This window comes from Rhinolophus hipposideros (assembly GCF_964194185.1).
Source record: "Rhinolophus hipposideros genome assembly, chromosome: 26".
NCBI lineage: Eukaryota > Metazoa > Chordata > Mammalia > Chiroptera > Rhinolophidae > Rhinolophus > Rhinolophus hipposideros.
The window spans coordinates 11,015,155-11,032,879 of NC_138072.1; the positions used below are offsets into that span (position 1 = coordinate 11,015,155).

General features: G+C 36.2%; 1 protein-coding gene across 6 annotated transcripts in view; it reads left to right on the forward strand.

Moving 5' to 3' along the window:
* The window catches only part of MARK1 (microtubule affinity regulating kinase 1), a 91,640-nt gene that overhangs the window by 49,140 nt on the left and 24,775 nt on the right, over positions 1–17,725 (forward strand). For all 6 annotated transcript variants that reach the window (XM_081039218.1, XM_081039217.1, XM_081039216.1 and 3 more), the window contains exons 6-9: positions 1,938–2,008; positions 6,859–6,915; positions 10,293–10,529; positions 10,618–10,737. In XM_081039218.1, coding sequence (XP_080895344.1) covers positions 1,938–2,008; positions 6,859–6,915; positions 10,293–10,529; positions 10,618–10,737 — 485 coding nt within the window. The remainder of the gene's footprint in view (positions 1–1,937; positions 2,009–6,858; positions 6,916–10,292; positions 10,530–10,617; positions 10,738–17,725) is intronic.

Consider the following 17,725-nt stretch of genomic DNA (forward strand, 5'->3'; position numbering starts at 1 on the left):
TTCCTTCGAAGTTTCTAGATAGTTTAGGTTTGAATCTGACATGCACACAGAAATCTAGCATGAACATAGAGGGTCACACAAAACGGCCTCTTTGTCAGGCGTGGATCAGTTGATTCTGGTTCTTTAATGGGACAAAAGATTCCCAGTGATGGGAAGGCAAGGAACTCCTTTTTCATTTTGAACCACGTTTTGTCTGAAAAAGTCTGTTAAAAGAAGGTGTGAAGGCTGTTCCGGATTGGTGTGTTTATTCCTTCTTTCGTTCATGCAAATAGTATTTACTAAATGTTTTCTGTGTACTAGGTAATATTCTGGGTTCTAGGAACACATGGTTGAACAGAGAAAGTCCCTGCCCTCAAAAAGGTTACATTTTAGTTGGGGACGCAAACCATAAACAAACGATATATAGTAAGTGAAGGACTGAGTCATGTCAACATTTGGGGTCTGAGCGTTCCAGGCAGAACTTAAGAGTAGTCCAAATTTTTTAACTCTCGTGTATATCTTTCCCAGGCTAACCACTCATATCTAGAATTAACTACTCTCTTGGGTCATCTAGAGCATGCATTCATTTCTCTGTTTTCATCATCACATTATATCATTTGAATATGCGTGATAAAGCATGCCATCTGACATTGTAGATGTATTAGTTTCATCTGACATACCATTAGATATTTGATTTTTAATATTTATATTCTAAGATTGATTCTGCATATATGCATATGTAATATATCTGTATATCTAGATTCAAATATGCCATTTATTGAGTGCTTACTATATGCCAGTCACTGTGCTAATAAGCACGTGCATTATTTCATTTAATCCTCACAAAAGCCATGTGAGATAGACAATAGATAGAAACTGGGTCTTAATGAAATTAAGAAATGTTCCTAATGTCTCCCAGTAGCTACTTATGGCTAAACCAGTATTCATACCCAAATCGGTCTGATTCTAAAGCCTGAGTTTTTAATCACTGTGCTGTACTTTATAAGAACCCTCTAAGCCATTTTGTGAGCTTTCTAAAATTTGCATGTATATCTACATAGTGCAAATTGTAATGATAATAACACAAGAAACAGATTTCTCCCTCACACTGAGATATTTCATTTTTGATGTTGTAACTAAACATTAATTTGGTTTTCTTACTATTTTTGACTAAAGAAAAATGAAGAAACTTACAGGCACATGAAGTAATGGATCTAGTGGAGGAAAGTTTCTACCGTTTCTAGTTGTCTTTAAATTATTTCAGCAAATATGTATTGTCTATCCACTTTGTGTTCTGTCATGAGGATGGGGCAACAAAGCAAGTATGGGTGTGGTAATGGTGTGTTCAAGCAGTTTGCAGTTTGTTGAGGGTAACAAGAGATGCGAATAATGACGGTTTAATTCTGTATAATAAATAATTAAGTACAGAATAGATGAAGTGAGTCTGGTGAGAATCGGAAGGAAAAGAAAGAAATCAATGTGTATGGAAGTAGTGAGATGGAATTTGGCTAAGACCACATGACCAGGAGAATTTAAAGGAGAGAGAGCCAACATAATATGACTTTTGTTATATTATTTGAAATGTAGACCCCCAAATACAAAACCAAATGCAATTTTTGATTGCCCATGCTGTGGCTTCCCTTTATTAGAACGGATAATAAAGAGTTGACTGTATTTTTTTTTAACATAATAATTGAAAGCAGAAAGCAAGTTTTCTTGGTTATGTTTTATGACTTATTTTTAAAGAGATTTGCTAAATCATAAAGGTGCTATAGATACTCAATTCTGTGTATAATTCTTTTTCCCCCTATTCATGTAATAGTTTATGATTTATACAGAACTATCAGAAAATTGTGGGCCAAAGTTTCTTTAAAAACAAAGCAAAAACTTCACATTGCATATATTGTTAATTGAAAATCTATGTATATTTTACTGCCTGCTTTACCTTTTTGATTCAGGTGAAGTATTTGATTACTTAGTTGCCCATGGAAGAATGAAAGAAAAAGAGGCCCGTGCAAAATTTAGGCAGGTATGGAAAGTAGTTTTAAACTTTGTTTTGCTGATTATTTTTTTTTAGTGATGTACAATGGACAGTATCACAATCTGGGCTTCAGGGGACATGGTATTTTAAAAAGAAAAATTCCTGCCTTCTTATACTTTTTAAGAATGGAAAATGGAAAAGGAAATCTGTTCTTCCTGAATTTAAATTTAAAAGTTGCAAATGGTGATTTTCAGATGACCATAAATATGACATATGGATAGGTGACACTCGTTTCATTCTTTGACAGTCTTGGAAACACAGGCTAGACTACAGTAGAAAAGAAACACTTAATCCTTTATCCAATAATGGTCATCAAGGTTTGTTAGCTTTATGTGTACACAGCATATGTGTGTACTGTTTAAAGAGGTTATTGCATTATTTTCTTTCATAATTAAAGATGTCTTTGTGTTAGAACTCATATTTTTGTGGATGTAAAGACTATGGTCAATTTTATTTAGTCAGGTAGGCAAGGATCCTTACAAAGGTAGCAGAAGAGTGTGGTAAGATGTTTATATTTCCAGGTCAACTTGAATATGACTTGTTACACACATGATAAAACAAGAAAAAGTAATTTAAGTTTAGCTAGGATTTTATTTTTAATTTTTAGGAATCAAGGGATTAAAATTAGCATACTATATAGATTACTGTAGAAATGGCAAGTTAATGACTTGTAAATTGTTTATAAAATTGATTGAGGTCAAGTTTTAGCAGACCACTTAACTATACCCAAAACTTTGGGATTTTAATTATTTGGAATTTAAAATATTTCATTTAAAATAGCCCAATACTTATTCTATAAGCATGAACACTGATTCTACAATTAAAAGGGTCCTGTATTCAGTAAGTTTGGGAAACGCTGATATCAGATTTTCCTCTAAGACATTTTACATGCATGTTAACATATAAACAGCTGGAGAAGCCCTGAAGAAGGGGAAGAAAAAACCTGTTTAACTTTTTTTCTGTTATCGCCTTCTCCAAACTGATCATGGAGTGACTTTGTATTGTGAAACCTCTGTTAATATCTCGTGATATTAACAGACTCGTGACAGACTCGTGACTTTTGGAACACAATTTGCAAAATGCTTTATACCAAAGACATGCGTAGCCCTTTTATTCCAGATAAATCCCTAGAAGCATTCATCTTAAAATAGCTGAATCTGAACACAACCGGTAATAAGGAGGCAATGTTGAGAAACGGAATGGTGTTGAGCCACATACTGTTAAATTCTTTCTTGTCCATGGGATGGACGTCCGTGTCCAGGCTTACCTTAAGTAAAGCACTGCCGACATCACCTTAAATATCATTGTTGTCTCACTGTCAGTCAAGGTAGTTTTAGTTAGTAGCTGGCCAGCAAGAAAGTTCCAGTTGCCATTAAATATTCCCATTGGGATCTTAATGGATATTTTAAAGACTGTTCCTACTCACTCTATTCTTTTTAGTCAGCTGGTTTTATTTATTGATTGAAAAATGTATAGAAACTATACTATATTGAATTAGAGAAGGTTAAGGTGCCTGCACGTCTTTACTGATGGGTTGGCGCAGAATAAGAGGCTGGGACGCAGATATTTTCAAAAAGATTCAAGTAATCATGAATTGGCTTTTTAAAAAACTAAAGTCGGAATTCTTTTGAAATCAGCTTTATGTTCTTTACGTTGTACAGGTTGAGTGTCAAATGTGTGCTATTTAAAATGTGAAACAATGGGAAATATTTTTTAATTATTATTTATTATAAATATTAAATGTAATTACTATCTATCGATGTTCTCCCCAAATAAAAAAAGGTAACCAACTAACATTTATTTTAAAACCAGGGATACAGATCATACACACACCATTTTGTAGTTATTTAACAAAAGGTTATATTTGTTTATAAATTTTTTTTGAGGAGCTTATTTTTCTTTATAAATTAAAACTCTTAAAGAATTAATAAATGTACATTTTCTTTTTATTTGTTCTGTATTTTATGAAATTACTTTTTTAACTTTTTAAATTTATTTATTTATTTATTTATTTATTTATTTATTTATTTATTTATTTATTTTAAGGAGGGCGCACCTCACAGTGGCCCGTGCTGGGATCGAACTGGCCACCTTGGTGTTATCAGCATCATATTCTAACCAGCTGAGCTAACCGGCCACCCCTGAAATTATTTTAAAAAATTTTAACAGTGCAGAGATGTACTGTATTAGCAAGGATATACATATATACGTCTTACATATATACCTCCTCTTAGATACTAGGACAGTGTAAGACCACGTCAGCAGCCATTGAACATGCAATGCCTCTGCATTCCTTAGGATTTGAGGGTGTGCAAGAAAATTACAAAACTAACTCAACTTTTCCAATATGAAGGCTACGACTTCAAGCTTGGGAATTCCTGACTCACCTATAAGTAACTGCAAAGCAACCCCAACAATTGCACCTCACACCAAAACACTGACATGTCTGGTCTTAGGGGCAGTGCAGGGCTGATTGTAAATCATGGTTTCAAGATGCAAAACAGAAGGACCATAAGAAAGTTTCTACATCCTGTTTATGGAGGTGCAGAATGTTTTGAGATGGGAAAGGCTGGCCATAGAATAACACAGTAAAACCTGGGCTTGTGGGTGAGGATTCTTGAAGAGAGTCAGAAACCAGAACTTCTCTTCCAGAGCAGGAATGGTCGGTACCCTGCTACATAAGTCAGGTAATATTATAAACTACCACGTTTGACTGCTAGAGGTCAGAGATCGTAGAGTTTGGGGAACATGAATGCTTTTAGTACGGAACATTTTCTTAAATTATCTTTGCATTCTTAAGGCTCAAGGGGGTTTTGTCCAGAAGTGCTTGTAGCACTGCTTTCACAGAAATTGTTCTGTCTAATGCGAAATGCATGTTTGGTAACCAAATCATTATCTATAATGTGCCTTCTTCACTGTATCAAGACAAAGAGAATGTCATTATCAGCAAATTTCTGTCATCCATGATACAAAAATAGCCTTATAATATGAACATCTATAGCCCATCTATTATGTTCAATAAGATATTAATATTTACATATAAATAAATTTGTTTATTGGCCAATAAACATATTTTAATGAAAATTGGACATGAGAATTTTGAAGCATATTATTTAAGAAGACGAATACTGCAAATATTCATTGTAGGATTCTGCTATCTATTGATCATAATTCTTCACAATCACTCTGCTCAGAAACATGGAGTGGTTCTGTCGTACCTTCTTAGCTGAGAATTCAGACTTGCCAATCTGTCTGTCCAGGTTTACCATTACAGTTTTCCCACCTACTTTTCAAATACCTTGTGTTGCCTCCACATTAGCACATTTCAATCCACCTTACCTCCTACCTCTCCATCACCCGATCTCTGCGTTTCAAAACATTACCATCTTTCAGGGGTGGCTTAGATCAAATTGCACCAACTCCAGGAAGCATTTCTGACTGAATTGATTCTCTGTTTTTTATGATGCCCTTACTTCTTTGCACTTGTGCTTCTATGATTCTGCCTCGTATGACACTTACGTCTGTACTTGTTTTCTCCTCCTGATCAACTTTGAGCTCCTGAAGGGCGGGTCCATGCAGTGTTAGGTTTTGCATTCCCCTCCAAGCAGCACATTTTCCTGCACATAGCAGGTGCTCAATAAACTTGACTGTTGAATCAAAATAAATTTAATTGACGGACGTCTTATTCATTGTGTATTGATTTTGTTTTGAATTCATGTCTCCTCTGTCTGAACCATTTATCTACATTGGAATAATTTTATACTACTAAACTATCAGTTTCACTTCTACTTGGAAGTTTGTTTTTTTTTTTAACTCATATTCCTACTATCATGGTCATACTTCATATCACCTTCAGACCTTTAAATATCTCATTTCTCTTTCCATTGGTAAATGCCTGACCAATATTCAACATGCACACTGTGTTTACATTTAACCGAAACCACAGAATTGGATGTTCTGCTGTGCATTGAAATGGTCGTCTTCCTTTACATCAGATAGAATCATATGTAAAAAATAGCTTCTACTTGAATGCTGTCAGAATCTTTCTGTTTATGTATTTAATGTAGTAAAGAACTATCTAAGTTTATAACCTATTTCTCATTTGTACCTTTGGCTCTTAATCTGCTCACTTCCTCTCTGTTTAACCCTTGTCACCAAAGAGCCCTCTGTAATGGTTGACAACATACAAAATCTAGTTACAGGTGTAAATTACTTGGCCCAGCTGAATTAGTAACAGGTTTAAGATTAAATTTCATTTCCCCTCTTTTCTTTGATAATTGAGTTTCTTTTTAAGGCACAAAAATTTTCCCATTTCTTTGTATATGAACAGACAAATATAGGATATTGCTAAATACCCCACTGACAAGTTCTTAGTATTATAAATTGGCCTCACTAAAGAAACATGCCTTGAACACATTCGATGTAATTCCTAAAACAGAGTTTTGCATTTTGAACTTGAACCATCTTGGAATACTGATTCGTATTTGCTAAAGCTCTTATTCCAACACTGGAATAAATAAACCATTTGACCAAAACTATAAATCATACACTTTTGATCATGTAAACAGAGAAATATAACAACGCATACAAATCTTCATGGACTCTGACAAAAAAAAACAGTGTATTTTAGCAAGAGAATACTACTTTTCCACATTTAACAGTGAAAGTTTTGTCACTTTAATATATATATAGATTCCTGAACTAAAGGAGCAGTGAAATTATTAAATATTACTTGGAAATCTAACTTAGTAATTTATCTAAATTGGAAGTGATAATTGGAGAAAATTGTGATTTTTTTTGACCATAAATAATTTTTACTCTTTTATCCACTATTTCAGATTGTATCTGCTGTACAGTATTGCCATCAGAAGTGCATTGTTCACCGTGATCTTAAGGTAAGCCACTGATTTCATAACAAAATTCTTAATTAGTAACAGACATTTTAGAATATTAGAACTATTTTTGATCGCCTGCCTAATTGTGTCAGGCATTAGACAAGGAAATTACTTTTTATTTAATCCTGACAGCAACTTTATAAAAAGCAATAGTCTCACTGAGACAATGAAGAAACGATAAATGGGAAGTTATCTAGCATTAAAGACTAGAGGATTTGATTTGTCATGAATAAGCTTATTTTAATTGATAAATGTGGGACTTAGTCTCAAACTAAAAATGCCTGAGGTTGCATTAAATCAGAAGCAAGGTTAGGGCACATATCCCGGTTTGTTTGATGTAAGAGTCAGTGTTTATTGTTATTTATATTAAAGCCCAAAGTAATAAGGAAATTATTCAGATGTTTTTATGAACATCAAATGTGTGTGAATAGTATAAACTAGCATACTTTGGAATAAGAAATGTATGATAGCCAAGAAATGTTTGTGGTAATGAACACAGAAGCACACATATCACATTGAGGTACCGATTTCATTTCCTTTGGGTATAAATCCGGAAGAGGGATTGCTGCATCATGTGGTGGTTCTATTTTTAGTTTTTTGAGGAACCTCCATACCCTTTTCCATAGTGTCTGTACCAATTTACATTCCCATCAATAGTGTACAGGGATTCCCTTTTCTCTACAACCTCGCCAACACTTTTATATTTTGGACGATAGTCATCCTAACAGGTAGTAGATGATACTATGATTTTGATTTGCTCTTCCCTGATAATGAGTGATTTTGAGCATCTTTTCATGTACCTGTTGACCATTTGTATGTCCTCTTTGGAAAAATGGCTTTGGCCATTTTTTTTAAACATTTTTTTATTAGTTTCAGGTACACAACACAATGTAATAGACATTTATCATTTGTATCCCTCACCCAGTGACAACCGCCCTCCCCCATCCACTACCCCCTGACATCACACACAACCATTACATTTCCACTGTCTCTATTTCTAATGCTGTACTCCACTTCCTTGTAACTATATATTTATTTTATGTATGCATATATATAAAATTATAGTTGACATTCATTATTGTTCAGCTTCTTGGGTTGTTTTATTGTTGTTATTGAGTTGTAAGAGTTCCTTGTATAGTTTGGATCGTAGCCCTTTATCAGACCCATGGTTTGCAAATGTCTTCTCCCAATCCGTATGTTCCCTTTTTATTTTGTTGATGGTTTCCTTTGCTGTACAGAAGCTTTTTAGTTGGATGAAGTCCACTTGTTTATTTTCACTTTGATTGCCTGAGGTTTTGATATCATATCCAAAAGGTTTATAATATTGTGTTGAACACTGGAAATTTCAGAAGCTACACACACACACACACACACACACACACACACACACACACGCGCGCGCACACACACAGGTAACTATAAAGGTAGAAAGTCTCTGGGCTAAAACATTTGTCTTTTTTTTCCTTTCTCACAAATTGTTCCTTACCTAGGAGTCTATTCTTCTTTTTACTTCTTTTCCAATGGTTTCTATTAATGACTAGCACTAGTTTGTGTTTTATTGAAAATTCTGTTTTAGACAGTAAGTCTACTCCTGTATTTTGGCTCCATTTTTCTGAACTTAGATTTTCTAGTTCTGCAGATTTTTCTAGTTCTGTCCTCCTGCAGCTATTTGAAGGGGAAATCACTTCCTCAGAGGAAGAGAAAGGACTGTTCTCCTGCCTGTGTGTTTGACTTCCAGTTTATCACCTCATTTCTTACTTGAAAAAAAATATGCAAAAAATTATGTTCAACACCCTGTGTCCTCCCTCCAGTTCAATGCAGGGAGTTTCCGTGTGCTCCTGGAAGGAGCAGAAAGAAACCCCCCAGCTCTCAGAAGCCCCCACCCGCTCTGCCCTTCTGAGCCAGCCTGGGTACTTTGATGTCCATCCAGACATCTTTAAAGAGACCAAGAGAAGTCCAGCTTGCTCCCAGATGGTCTCGGAAGTTTACAATGACCAAGCCCTTACATCAAGACATCAGAATAACCTGGTTTGGTCATGCAATCTGGATATGTTATGATTTAATATAAATCTCCCAAATTGATTTTCTGGTATCATAAGTATGTCATAAATCACACCACATTTTTATATATTTTTGGGTGCTTGATATATCTCCATTTTCCAAAACAAATATCCCAAACTAGCATACCTTAAGGAAAGAAAAGAAGAAGGGGTGTGGGGACGCTATGATGTGCAGAGTGCCTGACTGATGACCATTGGACCGTCCAGTGACAGAGAACTCTGTTCATTTTAGTCCAATTGTACTCTTTCTTGGAACCTGATAAAACACATCTACAAAGTAACCTGTAACTTTGTTAATCTATTAGTTGTTAACAGTTTGAAACAAAACATGTACAAAAGCAAATCCTTTATTGAATTGCTTGCGTTTACAAAAGGCACATGAGCAATTTTTTCTTTGAATGATTTTGATTTAGGATTTTGGAAAACCAGCATTTTGAAACATGGGGGTGGTGGGGATCACTGCTTTCTACCATACTATACCACCAGAAGAATATCTAGTTTTAGAACAGCAAAAGGAAGCTTAAAACAGACAGGATCTAAGGGAGTCTGTATTACGGTGCATTGTTTTATTGAAAGAACAGAGCATGAGGAAGCGTTCTGTAAGAGAGGACAAAGGATTGAATTCAGGGGTCACAGAAGCCCTGACTGGCAGTTACTTTAGGTAATAGCCTTGCGTTCACCAGTGCTACTCCATTAAAATAAATAGAGCACCTTTGGGTAAACTTGGTAGTTTTAAGCCCAAGACAGATTAGTGTTATGTTGACTTCTGTTCTTCAGAATAGGTCATATTAAGATACAGTTCCAGGGAGTGGCCAGGTGACTCAGTTGGTTAGAGTGCCAGCTCTGAACAGCAGGGTTGCTGGTTTGATTCCCGCATGGGCCAATGAGCTGCGCCCTCCACAACGAGAGTGAAAGACAACAATTTGGAGCTGATGGGCCCTGGAGAAACACACTGTTCTCCAAAATTCCCCAATAAAAATTAAAAAAACACAAAACATACAGTTCTAGGATGTTTCTTACCTTGAAGAAAAACGTGGGTTTAAAATAACCTATGGAACAAAATGAGTTTTAAATAACTTTTCTTAAATAGTTGCAGTTATGCATCTAAATGAGAGTTTTTACAGGGTTAACATTTAATCTTCTGTAGATGTAATTCTGAATGGGTATGCGCTGAAGTACAATGCTGGCCCTCTAAACTTGGTATTACCTTTAAAAATGAGGGGCAAGAAATACATGTTTGGGATCTGAAACAATTATAATGAATATTTTCCGGTATGTAGGTTCTTTACATTGTCCTTTTTATGATTTTCCTCTTAGGCTGAAAACCTTCTCCTTGATGCTGATATGAATATTAAAATTGCTGACTTTGGTTTTAGTAATGAATTTACAGTCGGGAACAAATTGGACACATTTTGTGGAAGCCCCCCCTACGCTGCTCCTGAGCTTTTCCAAGGAAAGAAGTACGATGGGCCCGAAGTGGATGTGTGGAGCCTGGGCGTCATTCTGTACACATTAGTCAGTGGCTCCCTGCCGTTTGATGGCCAGAATTTAAAGGTATCAGCTACATTTGATACTCATGATTTATACACAAGCACAATCATTTTGAAAGCCAGTTATCCGTGCTTTCTTTTGCTTTTCTAAGGAACTGCGGGAGCGAGTATTACGAGGGAAGTATCGTATTCCCTTCTATATGTCCACCGACTGTGAAAATCTGCTGAAGAAATTATTAGTGCTAAATCCAATTAAGAGAGGCAGCTTGGAAGTAAGTAGTGTCCTGTTCTCCAGGTTTAAAGTTTCACAATTAAAATATTCCAGGAACCGAAGAGCATTTTTACTATTTTTTTTCCCTTCTGTGTTTTTAGGGAAATTGCCAAATCATCCAATTTGTCTGTGTTTACAGCTAAAGAAAAGTAACATGATTCTTTCACTACTCAAAAAGTTCTCGCAGAAAGGTTCCTCTAAATACTGCTATTTCCTCTTGGTCCTGAAGTGAGTGAAGTATGAAATTCAAACAACATAAAAATAGGGATAAAGTTGACTTTTAGTTAGCGAATGAGGAAAACTAGCCTCTGGCAGAATTGCTTGATCCAATATAGAAACCTTGTGTTTAGGAAGTACAAATATTTCAAAGATAAAAGAAGACAATGAAAATTCTAATCCAATAAGTACTTCATTTCTGTATCTGAAGTTAGAATCTGATGTAAAAAAAGAAAATCAATAGAAATCTCTCAACATCAGTACAGAAAATTTACAAATATTTAAAAATGTTGAACATATTGGAAGCAGGTATTTCATTTAACACACTGTTGTGTTGCTTCCTTACATTCCATATGTGAGGTGATTTTTCATGATAGACACTACTATAAATTTACAAAGTATATTACAGCAGAATAACATCCTGATACTGCGATGAGTACCACTTATTTTTGCCCGTCTCTTTTTGACGAGTGATATTTTAGCCTGTGCTAACGTAATTTCAGAGATTCAGCGTGTATTGTTCACTAGTACTTTTTTGTCTTCATTTATTTGCCTGAATAGATAGGATAGAAAAATTCAGAGCATTAACCTCATTTAAACTGTACTTTTTTAGTGTAGCAATGAGGCTTTCTGGCACGGACTCCATGCTGGTTAGGAGGCCGCCTTATAGTGAACCATCCCTGTGTACAGAGCTCTCAGGTTAGTTTGGGCTTTGTCATTTTATTTCCACAAGTATTTTTCACGAAAAGTATGTTTTGATGGAAGTTAAGGGATGGTGACTTCCATTGGGAAATTATTTTAAATGTTTTATATCACTGAATCAATTATCAGATACTTTTTAATGAATTATTTGTTTAAATGTGATTAGTTCCTTCCTCTGATTTTTGTATTTTTCTTTTTCCTCTGGGGTGGCAAAGGATATGTTAATAATGTTTTAAAAGAGAAACCTGTGCGATAGAGAAGCCCACTTTTATATTACTGCTTTTCTAAACTTACTTTCAACCATTATTCATAGAAACTTCTGTGAAGTTAAAATTGTTGACTCTCATATCAGTTCTAAAGTTTAGTCTTGCTGTATGACTCACTTTTATCATAGGAGCCTGGTTTACCTGAATGTCACTTAATAAAATGTCCAGAGTTGAGGCATCAACTCAGCTAATAAGCAGAGCAAAAAGACCATACAAAAATTATTGTTACAGGATGTTACAAATCTCTATGGCCAGGGGATAAGATGTACTTAGTGTCTTAAAGATGATTCATTGACAGTAGCCAAATATTTAAGTCTTTCATCCTGAGCATTAAAATTTGAATGATTAAAGTATTAGAATTCTGAGCTGAATTTAAAAGCCAAATGGTTATTATGAAAACATTTGGTCATCGGAAGCTCAACTTGATATATTTGAATATAGTTTGGAACCTCCTGTCCCAGCTTATCGAAACTAAGTTTGTCAGCCATGGAACCATGAGCCTGTATTGGAAATATTATCATAATATTGCAGACATTACCATACAAAGGCTGGTCTGCTTCATAGTTCCCAGAAATGACTTCCCAGAGGAACCTGACACCATTAAAAAAAAAAAAGATTTCTTACTCTAGCACCTAAGACATTGCCCTTGAAATATGTCAAAATTTACATTAGTCTTCACTTTTATTTTTTATACCAACTTTATTATCAATTTTACAACAAAAAAATTCATGAACTATTAAAAATATAGCTGTTTTCTAAACACCGATCGTTAGCGTATAAACATAAAATTTTATACAGTAGTGTTTCCGTATCATTTTTCCCCCCAGTAAGTTGTTTATTTTTTTAACATAAAAGTCTTAGTATGTACTTTTTGCTTTGTTGTATGAGTGAGCGCCTTCCTTTATCAATAGCAAGGTTGTCGTCCTTGGGTCATGTCATAATTGATTTAAGTAGTTCCTACTTATTGTACATTTAAGTTGTTTTCATTGTTTTTGCAATAAGTAATGTGATATACTTTTTTCCCTTTCGGATATGTGGTTAGACAAATTCTCCAGAGCGTAATCACTGGGTCAGAGGGTACAAACAGTCTGATAGGTCTGTGTGCGTTATTGCCAGAAGATCGTGTGTGACCCAAGGCCTTTGAAAGTAAAGCATTCTCCACAGCTTGATTCAGTATTGGATATAATAATTTCTAGTATTGGATACCTTTATGATAGTCAAATATGATAAAAATAGTAGTCAAATATAAAAGTATATAGTTTGCCATAATTTCTCTAATTTGTATTTATTGCAGTAGAGATAATGCTCAATATTTTTAATGAATAGGTTAACAGTACTTCTTAACATACACGCTCTCTGTGCCCCTTAACTGCTTGTCCAAGGGGGGCTGGTTAATCAGCCTTGTACGTTTGTATCATCTCTGTGCATGTTCATATGAAGTATTTGCTGGTAAGTCTCATATTTAAAAAAAAAAATGGAACTTTATTTTTTTCAGGTATTACTTGATGTCTTGAGTTATTGAATAGAATAAAATACTAGTCTTTTTTCACTATGTAATTTATTAATATTGAAATCGATTTAGAGAATCTTGTATGGCTATTTATTGTTTTACTAAACTTCTTATTTCACTTATTTAACACCTTCCTGTTGCTTCTCAGATATGACTGCATACTTTATTAAAGTATTTCTTAAAGCCTTATCAATAAACTACCTTATTTATCTTCCCATAAAAACTGAGATTAATTTCACGTTCAACTTGCTTTATGTATAGTTATTTCTAGATCTAAGCAGTTTTATAATTTTTTCAGTCTGTATACCTATATAAATACCTAGATACTGTAAATACTCTTCCTAATTGCACTAATAATGAAACTAATATTTTTTTCCTATTTATTGGACTATTGGTATGTGTAGATTTTTTTTTTTATTAGAAAGAAACTCAAAAACTTTTCTGCTATCCCCTCTACATATATCTTCTTTCATTTTTCCAGTCCTTAACCAGGATGGACAGTGTTACCTTTCAAAATAATGCAAAATTTGAGCTAAAGCAAAGCTCCTTCTTATTGACCTTTCTCTGTCATCTTTGGTCCTCTTCAAAAAGTATTTATTTTTACTTTTCAGCTGCTGCTAAGATACTCTTAAATATCTTGTTGAAGTCCAGCCACTACAAGTGACAGTAAAGCAAAAAAAATAATAATAATAATAATCTTTTATTTTAAAATAAAAGATTTTTAAGTACAAATTCAGAAGCGTATGGTGTACTTTACAAAGGTTGAAACCATTTAAGAAAAATTATTTCCATCTGGCTATCCTATAGTTCATAACGTTTTTATGTGCACCTAAGAGTAGGGTGTGTATTTCCATTGTTAATTTATTTAATTCCTTATAGTCCATCTGAATCAATTATTTTGTTAGAATTTCTCAGCAAGTAGTCATTTGTGTTCATTGGCTAGAGTGATGGCTAGAGTAAACTTTCTTTTGTTAAGTTTGGAATCTTGTTTGACCTTTTGCTGCTTGTTTTGAGATATCTAAAAGAAATCAGAAATGGATTCATTTAAGTGGTCTAGTACAGTTTTTGGCCCGGTGATTTATGCCCTGCCTGAAACCACCCAGTTAGGGTTCCCTGAACACTGTGCTGTCACACAGCACCTCCATTTCCTGCGGACATTTCTCCTGGGCTTTTAATGAACTCTGGGGTTCCCATCGAACAATTGTGTATCAGCATGAGGTTCACACAGCTAAGGGACGGATACTTTCACCTGTCTCTTCGCTTTCATTTATCCATGTTTGTGTTTTCTGTGCCTTATTCATTTATCCATGTTGTGCTTTCTGTGCCTTATTCTAAATTCAAAGGAAAAGACCTTTGAATTCAGAGTTAATAGAATTAACTCCCCTACATGTTCCCTTAAGCAGATCTTTCTTCCCCCCTTTACCTTCCATTCCTTTCATCGAAGGAAAATTTTTCTCAGATTAACTTTGTTTTGCTTTGACACACCGCTGTGTTTGAGAGACCAACTTTGCTAAGTGGACTCTTGGAGATCCCCAATGACGAAAATAATAAGAAAGGCAAGCAAAGCCGTGTTTTTCTCTTTCTGTACCCGATAGCCTTTCAGTATCACTGTGATTTTCCATTTCCCCTGAGTCAGCCTTGCCTCAAACCTCATTTTGTGTGAGGACTAGCAGAGTCAGGGCTCCTTCTCTGTGTCCTCAGATTGTTCCTTTTCCAGGGCTGTTTCTAAAATGTCGCTGATTGTCCTTGTTGATGAAATACAGCACTTCTCCACTGCCTGTCAGATCACGTGTGCGGGGATAACTGTGTCTCCCACTCTTCCATTGCGTTTGTTCCAAGTCAGCGTGGAGTACGTCCTCCCTGTTCCCCGTCTTATCCCTCTGCCTTGACTTTTGCACCAACCCACATACTGCTTACAGTTCACGAGTCTGTTCATCTCCTACCTCCGTGGGGTTCCTTCCTGAAGGCTCCATTCCACACTGCAAGTTGTTCTTTTTGGTCTTTAGTAAAACTCACTGCTAATAGCTCCATTTTCAGTAGTTAATTCTATCGTGTCTTCACGTATTGTCAGGTTTCATGAGTGACTCTTGTATCCCATATAAAAGACAAACCGCGTGAGGGCTTGGTCCACACATGTATTTTCCCCTTGAAGTGGACAAATACATAGTGATTTTGAGATGAGCACCAAATAAACAGTCTGACTTAGAAACATGAGGAGTTTTGGATTATCTTAAGTGTGCTTTTAATTGCTTACCTTCCAGCTAATCTGTGATTATTGCTCCTGTATTTCTGACTTAATTCGTGGTTACCCTCGTCTGCCAGGCCCCTGAGGCAAAATCCTCAAAACCCTCCCAGATTTCATCCTTTCCTTCCTTCCCAGAATGAATTTTGTCACCTCTGCAGGTTTTCTTCCTTCCATTTCCCCATGTCCAGTTCAGTCCTTTGTTGTCTGTCTCCTGGACATTTTACCTGCCTCCTAAGCTGTCTTCTTATTGTCAGTCTCTTCTCTGTATTTTATTTTACTCAGGCCTTATTTTAAAATACTACCTGGTTCAAAAGCAACAACAAGCAATTGTGCTGAGGAAGATAGTACAAAGCACACTTTTTCTCCTCAAGGTCCTTAAATACAGTGAGGGAGACAGACCCGTACACGACTAACTGGAATAAAAGGGAGAATGTAATAATAGTGACAGTAGGACATAAACAGTTCCAGGGGACACAGAGGAAGGACGGATGAGTAATGCAGACAAGAGGTTTTGTTCACTGAGTCTATAAATATATGTCGAGCACTTAAGCAATGGACATGCACGACTGAACAAATCAGACCTAGGTCATTCTTTGTTTGGGTCTATGGTCTAATAGCGAAGATAGATAATTAACAGGTAAACCCAAAATATTTACCTCATGACATGTTGCATTCATTGTAGATAAAGATCAGAGTGTCATGAAAGAGAGTAGTAGCAGAAGGGGCCAGAGTTGGTGTGGCCCTTGAAAGGTAAAAAGGAACTTAGATGGAAAAAATATGGGGAAACATTCCAGACAGATACCCTTGTCCTTTTGGCCACTAAGAAATCCAAACCAGGAGTCATGAACTCATCATCTCCCGCTACCATACTCCGAATATGGTTGTCTGGACATCCCCTCCTCCCATCTCCTTGGGTCCCTTGTCACAGTGGAGAGGGGACTTTTCTCTTGTTCAGGACCCACCCATTCCTTCCTGTGCTGGGTACCTCACTCCATCAGTAAAGCTTTCTCTCCTGGGCCATCCCAACCTCCCCTCTACTGACTTCTTTCCCTCCACCTTCACACATGCTGAAATATCTCCCGTTGAAAAAAAGGCATCTTCAACCTCACTGTCCTCGTCCAGTATTGCCTTCTTGTGCCTCCCTTTCTGGCCAGACATTTTAAAAGGCATCTCCATGTAGTCACCAATTCTTTGCCTATCCCTTTGCCCCCAAGCATTGCCTTCTGGCTCCCAACTCCACTGAAACTGCCCTCAGTGGAGTCACCTGTCCTTGGTTGCTAAACACACAGGTTTTAGTTATCACCTTATTTAGTTATCACCTTATTTGACAGACAGGACACCACTGTCTCCTCTTTGAAAAACTCTTGCCTTGCCACCATCAGTGTGACTCTGTGCAGATTTTCCGCCTCCCTTTACTTTTTGGGTTACTTTTATTTCTAATCCTTCAATGCTGGTGTTCCTTGAGGCTCTCCCCTGAGCCCTTTTCTCTTCATTCTTTATTCATTCCTCTTGGAGAATCCCACAACTCCCTCAGCTTCTGTCATCATTTGCCGGCTGACTCCTAAGTCTCCATCCCTAGCCCAGATTTCTCTAGAGCTTCAGAAGTTTTTACAGAAAATGGCTGTCTGACCCTCCCATAGCGCCTCAAACTCACCTTGTCTGAAACTGAGCTCCGTCTTCCCCCCTCCAGGCTACTTCTCTTTCTGAATTTCGTTTCTCAGGAAATGCTAGCAGCCTCGACTCAGTTGTCGAATCCAGAAACCTGGATCATCGATTTCTCTGAGCTCTTTCACCTCCCCCCGCCCCACCCCCCATATCCAATCATGAAATTTTGTTGGTTTTTACCAGCCGTATATTGACAATTTCTTTTTTTTCTGTTGCCACTGCCTACCTTTAATTCTGGCATCATCTCTCTTCTAGATTCCAGCTAAGAATGCCTCTTAGTTGGTTCTGTGCCTCTAGCCCCTCAATCCACTCTCCACACACTGGCCAGGGAGGGTTTTCAAAATCACTCTTCCAAGATATCCCTTACATGATTGAAAGAAACCTT